Source organism: Dermacentor albipictus, chromosome 1, assembly GCF_038994185.2.
Source record: "Dermacentor albipictus isolate Rhodes 1998 colony chromosome 1, USDA_Dalb.pri_finalv2, whole genome shotgun sequence".
Classification (NCBI taxonomy): domain Eukaryota; kingdom Metazoa; phylum Arthropoda; class Arachnida; order Ixodida; family Ixodidae; genus Dermacentor; species Dermacentor albipictus.
In genome coordinates this window covers 252,525,430-252,538,189 of record NC_091821.1, presented here as the reverse complement: position 1 = coordinate 252,538,189, position 12,760 = coordinate 252,525,430, and the positions used below count along the sequence as shown (strand labels likewise).

Sequence of the window (12,760 nt, the reverse complement as noted above, 5' to 3'; positions counted from 1 at the left end):
GCTACGGCTGCCAGCAGATCAGCGTGCAAGAGCACCGGTTCGAGGCGGCAAGGTAATCAAAATGGCGGTAATGATGGTGGCTTTGATTATTGTCGTTTCGGACCGGTGATCATGGCAGAAAGTCCGAAAAATGGGACTGCGAAGGGTTCTCGCTTCCGAAATTTCAGATGTTCTTATACGTTGACTCTATGGGGGACGTGGTGGTACCGCGAAGCCGTCCGAACTATCAGGCGTCCGGAAAGTCTGTCGTTGACGGTACACTGGCAACTCCTCCAGCGCACTACACGGCATCAAAGAGGATTCGTTACGATTCCTCTCTGTTACTCAAGCCAGCATTACCGCGACTTTTGTTCCCTTTCAATAAAATTACTGCTCATTTTCCCTGATAGAAGCAGAAATTTCCTGAGTTTTCCCTGAGTATTTTCAGACTATTCAAAAATCCAGAGAATTCCTGGTTTTTCCGGTCGGTAGACACCCTGAATAAACAGCCTGCCTTTGTGTCTGCTGTTTCCTTTCGCTGTTTTTTTTTTCCTTTTCCGATTTTTGCCCAACAAAAATCACGTTTTACTGGTATATGTTGTGTGCACCAATACCACCAAGAAAAAGTTGTTTTGCTGCCATTCTCATAATGCACCAGATATGATCACCTTTTGCTCCTTACTTACGAGCTGCTCCGTTGATTGAACATCCAGTTGTGAAAGGCATTACATGTATCAGTTAATGTAAACAAACCTGCCTTTTACCAAATGGACACCAAGAGACCTTTCTACTTTACTTTGTCTATACATGAGAAATACTCAGTATTTGATTCAAATTGGAAATTTCGCTATTCGTACATTTGTAGTTTAGGGCATAGAGAGTTGTAGGGAGGATCAGTCCCAAGTGCAACAAAGACAGTTGTCAGCGTTAATACATACATCAGGTGGAAGACCACTGTCAGGGCTGGAATGAGCATCTTCACCAGCAGCATGTCCAGTGGAACTTATAACTAACTTGGGAATCTGAAAAAGTCCAAGAACATCACTAAAATATATGGAACAGTCCCATACAAGAAGACCTATAAGTACAAGTTATGACAACCACAAAGAAGGAAAAACCATGCGGCAAAGCTCTCACTTTGCTCATTCACCAAAATCTAGATAAACCATGGGTTTCCGTTTTTGTTTTTTTCCTATACAGAATCTTCATAAATTGCTTGTGCCAGATAGCACAATTCTAGTCCTTGAGTTAGATTGCAGAGGCAGAACATTACTTGCACAATAAGTTGAAATGCATAATTGAATAATTAACATAATTTCCCTAATTCAGTTTAGCTCATTGCTATACCAAACATATCACAATTTACAAATGGTAGCCGGTGCGTTTGGAAGGCATATCCAATTGGAGGATGCCACCAGCCTGGAGATGTGTGCCGTCAAATTTTAGTTGAAACTGCACTGTGGTTTCATCACTTACATTTTTAACCCCCTCTGTGTCTGGACAAGCTGGGTAAGTTCATGCTTTCCTGGTAAGAACAGCCAAGGACGAGTTGTACTTGTAGGCTGTAGTTTCCAATTTCTAGCAAAGTCCTGAATGAGCTGATTTTGTCTCAGTGCTTCGTCGTACTTTTGATAGACGGCAGCACACCATCCGTGCGGAAGCGCTAGCAGGTACAAGTTTATGTCAAAGAAAGTAAATCAATTTGCCAACTTGGTCTTTTAGAAATGTCACCTCTGGCAGCTCGTACTTTGCTGGCTTCTTTGCAAAAAGTAAAAGCTGATTTCAGTGATGAATTGAGTGACTTCAAAGATGCAGTATATTGCTCTGAAAGTAAAGATTCTCCATGTACTCAGCTCGTCTTCTGAGAGCGGTTCTGGTAACCTTGAGGGTGTAAGGCAGTGGCATGAACTCGACTAAAAGCCCATGAATAGCCCAGCTCACTTTGTTTTTGGTGTCTGTAGTTAGGACATTCAATGTAGAGGTCACAAGTGACCCATTAGAGAATTTCAAAATATACTCTGCAGGCAAACATAGAGTTTTATTAACTGTTTTTATACCTATCGCACGGTATATGACATAGTGCTGTTAAGCTTCTGTTTTACATACAATTAGGCTCGAGATTTTGAATAAATAAACATGTCAAGCATTGTCTGCAGTCTTCATGAAATTCCTCAATAAATAAATTGGGCCATTATTGGACAGAATTAGGATAATGGTCCGGCACGGAAGTGGTTAACAAAACACCATTTTATGCACTGAAGCAATAAAGTAACTGGAGAGCCAAGGTATCCTGTCGCACACTTTGGAAGTGAATCTGAAAACTTATGTCATCCTGAGAACTTGTTCCAAGTGGATACGCATTGCACTCAGTACAATTAACAAATTGCATTATGTGCAATAAAGTACTTAAAAACAGAATTAGTAAAGTTGTGTTAATTGATAAGGCACTTCGATTTCCTGTGCAAGTGATGTCCACTTGGTAGCTGTCTGCCACAGGTGATTTTTAAGAATTCTGAAAATAGGTGCCAGACTGCTGAACTCGGCAGAATTAAAGAGCATGTGAAGTTAACCAATGTGAAACATCCATTCAAATTGAGCATAATTTGAGCCTTCAAACAGCTAGCCCTGCTAGCATGGCATTGGTTGTCATAAGCACAATGAGGCATGCGACATGCTACCATTGTTGCAGCATGCTGTCGATTGTTTCAGACTATTTCTAAACATTTCATATGACACTTTTTTTCTTGATGTACTCCTGTCACTAACTCCTGCAACACAATGGCCTGGAGAGCACAATAAATAAATAATTGTAACTATTTTCAACTTTTTTCACTGCTACTCACGCTAGCCAATTACAATTTGATTCTGAGGTGAAATTTCATTATTCATGTACATTAGCATGGCCTCCTGAATACTGCAAGAGGTAATTATCACTATGTTAATACTACAATAGCGCTTGATCTTTTACAGATGCTTGAGGTGTGTTGCTTGAGCACTGGTAAGCATTCTTTCAGCAAGATAATCAAAAATAACCTTTGAAAGCATAATTGTGTAGCTTCGCTTTGAGTGTCTATCTTTCATTACTGCCAAAGCTGCAATGTCCCTCAAACATAAGGCCAACAGCAGCTAGATACAAACACAGTACTTGCCTTGTGGTCTTCAAGTAAAACCAGGGTACCTAGACTAATGTCTTCCCCGTTCTTTTTGTGAGCCATCAAATTTTTGGATTTACTCCAAGAATTTATCGTTGCGTTTTCCAGAACAGGGTCCTTCTTCAATCTTGCAAACTGAGTGAAGTCAGGCTGCAGCTCCGCAAAATCTAATAAGGGGACAACCTTTTCAACCTTCTTTCGTGTTCTTACTGGTCCTGCTGCCTTTGCTGCATGTAGAGAGAAAACATTATTGTCAGATGCACTACAGGCATTATATCTGCCTTTAGAGAGGTTCAACCAGACTTCAATGTAATGTGTTGCAGGTATGACCTGCAATCAGTTATAGTTTCTTTTGTATTTGTAACACTTTTTCTGAGTGATAATACAGATAGTAATTCTATAATATTTTGCAGCACCAGATTACTAGCTACATTATTCAATTATATTACTCAGAAAACAGCACAAAGTGTGCTACTTTGTAACACAATGCAGCCTGGGGGAATATTTCCTCAGTGAATGAACAAAAACAGTCAAACTAAGCAAAACTGTACACCTTGAACACATCCACACACATCAACTCAAACATCTGGCACTTTAGCACTTTAACACATGACAAAAAAAAAGTGAATAGTGAAATGCACAGCTAGAGTGCACACCTATGAGAGTTGAAAATTGCATGTCGAAAACAATGAAGAAAACTGCACCAGCTCATTTTACTGCAAGTAGTTTTATGAAACTTCACAATGTATGAACTGAAAGCAACAAACAATAGGCAACTTTTTTTTTATTACTCGTTCAGTTACTGTTTTGTGGCTGCAATTTAAAACTGAAATCAATTAAATTTTTCAGTGAGGTACACGTAAATGTAAAAGCCTTTTACTTGTTTGTTTTTCTTTCTTTGTTAGATGTAGAAGACTAGCTTTAGGGTCAACTATTATGAAAGCTCTCATGCCCCCCAGACCACCTACCTCACATCAGTTGACACATACAAACAGTAGCACTACATATAATCAATTTGGGGCACGTGAACGTTTAAGATCAGAGTTGAACTTGAATACAGTTAAACCTAGACAAAGTATTAAGAGGAAGCTTTAGCTTGGGTGCTCCTATCTAAATTCATGTAAAAGGAGAATTCGTTTTTCTCGGCAACCACTGCACCAAATTTGATGGAGTTTGTTGCATTTTTGCGTTCGATTTAGTTCGTCATTTTTTAAATTAAAAATTGGCCAAAATCATTAATTTTCAGAAAATGATACTATCAAGTTTACAACTCCGTAACTCAGCAAGAAAAAATGATATCACAATTCTGTGAATTGTATCTGATAGCACATCTAAAGCAGACAAATTTGACATCTTAGGTACACATGAATCTCAAAAAATTTATTAATATGTAATTACAACTTTTGCAGAACCCTAGTGAACAACATAACAAATTAACGTAAGATGTAAAATGACACATCAAATATATATATATATATATATATATATATATATATATATATATATATATATATATATATATATATGTGTGTGTGTGTGTGTGTGTGTGTGTGTGTGTGTTTGTGCATTTAGAGAGAGAGAGAGAAAGGCTAGACCGTCTGCGGTTTGCCCCCCCCCCCCCCCCTCCACGCACTCTAGAAATCGTTGGTATGCCACTGCAAGTCTTTTGCTGCCGCAGCACATCAGAAAAAGCTCTGAAGGCCTGCCAGTAAGTACACTTAATTCACCAAATCGGTGCTCATCCTGTGACAGGAGGCAGTGGGTGCATGCGTGTTTAATTAAGGAATACATACTTTGTCCCGTGACAATTGCCCCTTCCCACGCTTGTTGAGCTTCACCGCAATAATTTGCGCGCTCTTCCCCGCGTAATACTGCTGTAGTGAGGCGAAGTTGACTTTCGGCAACCAGCATGATGCAACGTGTTGTGCTTTCCTAGCTTCGAAGCCAATCGCGAGGACCGCAAAGGCGGAGTCGGTGCCATTGCTGACAGCGGCGAATTCTTTCGATGAAAAACACGGCACAGAACGGCAAGAAGCTTAATAGCGAATGCAGAAGCAGCTAGGCCTAGCATTGCTGCGGTGATGGCTACGGCTGCCGGCGGATCTGCATGCAAGAGCGCCAGTTCGAGGAGCGACGGGGTAATCACAACGGCGGTGGTGGTGGTTGTTTTATTGATGCCGTTTCAGACCTGCCATGACGGCAGAAAGTTTGGAAAATCGGATGGCGAAGGGTTTTTGCATCCGAAATTTCAGACGTTATTATACATAGGCGCTATGGGGTACGTGGTGGTGCCGCGAAGCCGTCCGAATTATCGGGCGTCCGGAAAGTCGGTCGTTGACTAAACACTGGCAACTGCTCCTACTCGAGCCAGCTTTACCGCTACTTTCTTTCTCTTTCAATAAAATTACAGCTAATTTTCTCTGATAGAAGCGCAAATTCCCCGAGTTTTCCCTGACTTTTTCCAGACTATTAAAGATCCCCGAGAATTCCCAGTTTTCCCGGTTGGTAGACACCCTGTACAATGCACAAAGGGAGTACCTTTCCCTATGCGCAGACGCCAATGTTCTGGTCCATGTGGCACAAAGGGCAACTTGTCTGTGAAATATGAGTAATCTTGAGGTACTGGTGCAAGATACTTGACAAGCTCCGACATTCCACCCCTGTGAAAAAGAAAGAAAAATGCCACTTATGATATTAGAAACAAAATACATGTACAGTAGAACCCCGCTGTTACGTTCCTCACTGCTGCGTTTTCCCGGCTGCTACGTCGTTTTCATCCGGTCCCGGCATAGCTTCCATAGGATCCAATGTATAAGGACTCCCGCTGTTACGTAGTAGCTGTGAAAACGTTCATGCATGATACGTCGCAACTTAGCACCCCGAACCCGTCTGCTAAAGTAGGCAATGCGCTCCAACCGCCATTTTGGCTTTTGACGAGTTTTTGCTGGGCTTGGCCAAGCTTGACTATGAAACTGGCTGCAAGAAGCCGCACGCCAGTTCGAGAGGCCGCCACTAAGTGGCCATTCGTGAAAAATGCTCTCACTATCATCACTGTGATTACGGTCACCGCATGGTTACAGTGGCTACTCTTTCTAGCCACTGTAGCATGGTTGTTGGATGGGTCGACTCACGGAGGAAGGAAACTCGGGAGAGGCCCTCACGTCACTCTTTGGGAAGCAAAAGTGAAACCGGAAGTTGCGTTGCTCGTGGCATTGCTCTGCCTATTGGGCCAGCTCTCCTCTTTTGTTTACATTTCTCCCACGCCGCGCCGCGCACAACCGGGCTGCTCGGACGCGCGCGCTCCGCAGCAATACTAAAAAATCGTTAGCAGGTTAGCATGATTATGCCAAAGAGGGCAAAATTTCCCGCGGATATTCCTTCGTCCGTTACCATTGCCGTGGCGCAGTGACGACGAGGAGCACGAGCCGCATGATGCCGGGGAGTGGCCAAATCCTAGCTTTCGAGAAGCCGTCACAGCTCTGGACCTCCTCCGCAGGTACGTCGCACCTCACAGCGACGCTGACAGCAACGCGACCTTCCAGGCTATTGAGAAGCGTGTGGCGATTTCTAGCGAGCGAAAGAAACGGCAAGCCACCATTCTAGACTTTTTTAAGTCCTAAGCACACTCTGTGGAAATAAATTGTCTATAGTTGAAGCTGCCCTTTTTTTCATTCATTTTCGGAGCTTTCCTCACTGTTGCGTTTTCCCGGCTGTTACGTTTTATTTTTCCCCAGTCCGGTGAAAAACGTATGAACGGGGTTCCACTGTACCAAGAGATCCATCTCTATCAGCACACAATTTGGTTCTTCAGCACCTATCTTTATTTTTGCATTGAGAAAAGCAAACAAATAGAAAAATGGTATTCAAACACATACTTGATCAAGTCGTCAGGCCGCTCTGGGCTGCGACAGGCATCTTCAAAAAGATCAGCACTCCCGTCATCCAGGTCATTGCAGTCACCTACATAGGGCAGACTTGGCCCTCGTTCCTCCGTGGCTGCAACACTGGAGTTCGGAATATGAAGGCTGGACATGTCCGATAATCCTGGGTCCTGGAATGAGAAAAAGAAAGGAGGTGGGTGCCGATTTCTTCGAATTCAAATATTCTCCCACCCCAACTAAGTACAGTCAAACCTCGACATAACGAAGTCGGTAAAGTTGGCAATTTGCTTCATTATATAGAAATTTCACTGTATTGAAATTTGACCTTTTATGCATATTGTAACGCACAATTGAGTGATGGTACTTTAATCGCTTTACCTTGGGCGAACTTGTGCCCGACACACAGCTAAACAAGAGCTTCACAGGAGCGTTCGCAGTCTTTTCGCAAGAGACCCGCACGTCTTCTTCTTCGCTCGTGTCCCGCGCTCATGACACGCTGCTCCGATTGCGCGTGCCTTGCGAGCCCGTGTTGCCCGCTTCACTGCCGCTATCTTTCGCAGGTAGCAGTAAACAACTGCACGAACGCAGGAGGCGGCTGGCGCGCGTAATTCGAAATCATCTTGTGTCATTGTCCCCCTTCCAAGAGTGCATCGTCCCGATGCTCATACAGAGGGCGGTGATTTCTAGGCTGTCATGATTCGCAACGCTTGTAGGCGGAAGCAGTTATTGCCTGTCGTGGTACGGTTTCATTCTGACGACGTGGACGATTTCTGTGCGATGCCGCTGTCGTGATGAGGTTACTTGACCTTCTGGAGCAACTTCGTAGTTCAGCGGACTAATTCGGCGAATTATCCTATACGGGCCGAAGTAACGACGAAGAAGCTTCTCGGATAGGCCGCGCATCCGTACGGGAGTCCACACCCATACTTTGTCTCCAGGTGCATACTGGACGTCTCTTCGTCGCACGTTGTATCGGTCCGCGTCGGTTTGCTGTTGCTGCTGGATGCGGTGTCGCGCCAACTGCCGTGCTTCTTCAGCTCTTTGTGTGAAGTCGCTGACGTCATTGTCATTTTCGGAGGTCTCATCTACTGGTAGCATTGCATCTAAGGTTGTGGTGACGGTCCGGCCAAAAACGAGTTGGAAAGGTGTCATTTGAGTCGTCTCTTGCACAGCGGTATTGTACGCGAACGTTGCGTACGGTAGTATCCTGTCCCATGTTCGGTGCTCCATGTCCACGTATATTGACAGCATATCAGTCAGCGTTCTGTTGAGTCGCTCAGTCAGTCCATTTGTCTGCGGATGATATGGCGTGGTTTTGCGGTGACTGGTGTGCGTCAATTTCATAATGGACTGTGTCAAGCGGGCAGTAAATATGGTTCCTCGGTCCGTGATGAGAACTTTAGGAGCGCCATGCCGCAGTACTATGTTAGTGACGAAAAATTCAGCGACTTCACTGGCCGTTCCCTTGACAAGAGACCCTGTCTCGGCATATCGAGTTAGGTAGTCAGTTGCAACTACGATCCAACGCTTTCCTGATGACGATGTGGGAAAGGGGCCAAGTAAGTCCATTCCCACTTGTGCGAATGGAGTTTCCGGTGGCTGTATCGGTTGTAGGAGACCTGCTGGCTTGAATGGTGGTATTTTACGTCTTTGACAGTCCCGGCAGGTTCTTACGTAGTGCTGCACAGAATTCAATAACTTTGGCCAGTAATACTTCATGCGGATGCGTGCGAATGTTCTGCTCACTCCTAAATGTCCTGCTGCTGGCTCGTCGTGGCATGCTTCCAATATCTCGAGTCGTAACTTTGAAGGTACGACGAGCAGAAATGTCTCTGCACTATGTTCGAAATTTCGTTTGTACAGGACATTATTTCTCAGGACGAACGACGACAAGCTGCGGACAAAAGCTCGTGGAATGTCGACAGGATGTCCTTCTAGGTAATCAATGAGCAGGCGTAACTCCGCGTCGGATCGCTGATGCTGAGCCATTTGTGATGATGTTACAGCTCCTAGGAAAGGGCAATCCTGTTCATTTTCCCTAAGCGTAGATTCGGTGTATTCAATCGGGGCACGGGACAAGCAATCTGCATCACTGTGCTTGTGACCGGACTTGTATACGACCGTTATATCGTATTCCTGCAGCCGTAGACTCCACCTTGCCAGCCGTCCAGATGGGTCTTTGAGATTCGCCAGCCAGCACAACGAATGATGGTCGCTGATAGCTCGGAATGGTCGGCCATATAAGTATGGTCTAAACTTGCTGATGGCCCATATCACCGCAAGGCATTCTTTTTCTGTCGCTGAGTAGTTCACCTCAGCCTTCGAAAGTGTTCGACTGGCATACGCAATGACTCGTTCCTCTCCGTTTTGCCACTGAATGAGGACAGCACCGAGACCTAAATTGCTTGCGTCTGTGTGAATATCAGTGTCGGCTTCCTCGTCGAAATGAGCGAGAACTGGGTGGTTCTGAAGACGCTTTCGGAGCTCATTGAAAGCATTCTCCTGCTCATTCAACCAGACGAAAGGCGCGTCTTCCTTTGTTAGCCGCGTTAGTGGTTCGGCAATCCTTGAAAAATTTTTCACAAAGCGTCTGTAGTAGGCGCAAAGTCCTAAGAATCGCCTAACAGCCTTTTTGTCGGTTGGTTTCGGAAATTTCTCCACTGCCGCAGTCTTCTCAGGGTCCGGGCGAATGCCTTCTGAACTGACGACATGGCCGAGGAAAAGAAGCTCGCGAAAGCCAAAATGACATTTCTGCGGTTTTATCGTCAGACCTGCTGACCTAATCGCTTCCATCACAGCCCGCAGACGTTCTACATGCTGCTCGAAGGTGGTAGAAAAAACCACGACATCGTCAAGATAAACGAGACAGGTTTGCCATTTCAGACCGGTGAGCACAGTGTCCATCATCCGCTGAAATGTGGCAGGTGCGGAACAAAGGCCGAATGGGAGCACTTTGAACTCATACAGACCGTCTGGCGTCACAAACGCCGTCTTTTCACGATCTCGTTCGTCCACTTCTATCTGCCAGTAGCCGCTTTTGAGGTCCAGGGAGGAAAAGAATTTGGCATCTCGTAGTCTATCTAGAGTGTCATCGATTCTTGGAAGTGGGTACACATCCCGCTTTGTGACGGCGTTCAGCTTTCGGTAATCAATGCAGAAGCGCAAGGTTTGATCCTTTTTCTTTACAAGTACCACAGGTGACGCCCACGGACTTGCCGACGGCTGAATTACGTCGTCTTCAAGCATTTCCTTAACTTGACTTCCGATGGCTTCCCTCTCTTTTGGTGACACTCGGTAGGGATGCTGGCAAATAGGCCTCACTGATTCGTCAACAATTATCCGATGTTTGGCAATAGATGTTCGCCGGACTTTGGATGACACTGAAAAACATTCGGCAAATTCTCTTACGAGGGTCTCTATTTGTTCCTTCTGTCTGGGCGATAGGCCTGGTTCGATGTCGATGGCTGCGAGGACAGAATCCAGATCTTGAAAATTCGATGGTGAAGACTCCGGAATGCTGAGATCTGTAACTTGGACGAAGTTATTAAGGGTGGCAACAACGGTTCGCTTCGCGACATGTTGCACCTCATTCCCAAAATTAGTGAGGAAAACGTTGGCACATCCGCCACGCAGCTGAACAAGGCCTCTTGCCATGCAGATCCCTTTTTCGAGTAGGAGACTGGTGTTGCTGTCTGTAATTCCTTCGTAGTCGCTGAACGCGTCGCTTCTGACTGTGACGGCTACGCTGGATCTCGGAGGAAGCATCACGTCGTCATCGGCAATGTAAAGGGCGTCGAATTTTTCTTCAGTGTTGAATGCTGCGACAGCGTGCTTGGTTGAGAAGGAAACACATGATTCCTGCAAGTTGATTATAGCGCCATTATCCTGCAAGAAGTCCATGCCAATAATCAAGTCTCTTGAGCACTCGGGAAGTACGATTAAGCTGGCGACGTACGTGAAGCCTCGAATTCCTATTCTAGCCGTACACTTGCCCGTCGGGTCGATGAGGTGTCCTCCTGCTGTGCGAACTTGTGGCCCTTTCCAAGGAGTCAGCACTTTCTTCAGTTTCCTGGCGAGCTCACTACTTACTACCGAGTAATCTGCACCTGTATCCACTAATGCGTCTACTTCGTAACCGTCAACAAACACACGTAAATCGGAAGCAACGTCACTCTTACGGCACTGGTTTCTGAGTCCCTCTTCGTCGCTCGGAGTCATCGATGGAGGTTCTTCTCTTTTCGCGTCGGCAGCGACCTTACCTCCCGAGGTCGCTGGCTCTAGTTTTCCCGACGCGGGCTCTGTGAACGGCGTCTTGGAGAGCTTGAAGACGGGTGGGGGCTCGGTGACCGATGCCTCAACGGCGCTGTTGACCGAGGTTGGTGTTGCTGGTAGGCGTATGGGGAGCTTTGACGAGTGGACAGGTACTCTTCGATTTCCAAGGGACGCTCACCATTTCGAGGGCAAGGTGCGTTCACCGGAAAACCGCGAAGCCCTGCCTGACGATAGTGGCACATTCTGTACAGGTGGCCAGCCTCACCGCAATGGTAGCAGAGGGGTATTCGGTCAGGAGTGCGCCATACATCGGCCTTCCTGAATCTTCTCTCGGGTGGCGGCAGCGTAGTACGAGGCATCGAGCTATTCATAGCGGAAGTGGCTGCGACGTCAGCACGTCCGGGAGTTTGCCTCAGCACATCGGCATATGAGAGGGTCGGCTGGCGCAGGAGTGGAGCTTGGGGCTGCGCACTAAGCTGTGGTTCCCGGACCACCTGTCTGACTTCTTCGCGAACGAGGTCTGCCAGCGAAGAGGGCGTTGGAACGTTCTGGTCAAGCCGTAGCCTCTGAAGCTCTTCTCGCACAACGGATCGCACGAGCTCTCGCATGACCTCCACGCTGTTTCCGAAGACGGCCGGAAATACGCCCACAGAGGTGATGTTCATCTCCCGGTTGTACATCCTTGATCGCTGTTGCAACGTGCTTTCCATAGTCGTCGCCTCTGAACGAAACTCAGCGACGGTGCGCGGCGGGCTCCGAACCAACCCTGCGAACAGTTCCTGTTTTACGCCCCGCATTAGATGGCGTAGTTTCTTGTCCTCGCTCATGTTCGGATCCGCTCGGCGGAATAGGCGGGACATGTCTTCTACATACATGGCCACGCTTTCGTTGTTACGCTGGTTTCTAGCTTGCAGGGCAGCTTCGGCCCTCTCCCTGCGGTCGGTACTCGGATAGGTTGCCAGCAACTCCCGTCGAAAAGCATCCCACGACACAAATGTCGCTTCGTGGTTTTCGAACCATGTTCGTGCGCTGTCCTCCAATGCAAAGTAAACGTTTCGTAGCTTGCGCTCTCCGCTCCATCCATTGAACTCGGCCACGCGCTCAAAGCGTTCCAGCCAGTCCTCTGCGTCTTCAAATGTGTCGCCGTGGAAAGGCTCTGGCGTCATTGGCGAGTTGACTACGATATGAGTTGGCGTGGTTTGAGTGGTCATCTCGATAGCGTTTCCGCTAGCAGATGCTGAAGCACCGATAGAATCCGGCAAAGAGGAGAACTCAGGGGGCTCACCACGTAGGCGACGACTGCTGCGTTGGTGAACAGGAGTCAATTCGATGGGTCCAAGTTGCCGTGAGTCCAGGCTCTTTTCCCTGACTTGAGAAGGGCTTGAAATCATACCCCGCACCTCCACCAGATTTGTAACGCACAATTGAGTGATGGTACTTTAATCGCTTTACCTTGGGCGAACTTGTGCCCGACAC

At 46.6% G+C, this 12,760-nt stretch overlaps 1 protein-coding gene across 3 annotated transcripts in view; it reads right to left on the bottom strand.

Annotated features, from left to right (window-relative positions):
* Window positions 1-12,760, bottom strand: part of barr (non-SMC condensin I complex subunit H) — a 72,894-nt gene that overhangs the window by 25,626 nt on the left and 34,508 nt on the right. For all 3 annotated transcript variants that reach the window (XM_065431012.1, XM_065431001.1, XM_065431007.1), the window contains exons 10-13: window positions 7,007-7,182; window positions 5,670-5,791; window positions 3,129-3,358; window positions 918-1,001 (exon numbers count right to left, since the gene is read on the bottom strand). In XM_065431012.1, coding sequence (XP_065287084.1) covers window positions 918-1,001; window positions 3,129-3,358; window positions 5,670-5,791; window positions 7,007-7,182 — 612 coding nt within the window. The remainder of the gene's footprint in view (window positions 1-917; window positions 1,002-3,128; window positions 3,359-5,669; window positions 5,792-7,006; window positions 7,183-12,760) is intronic.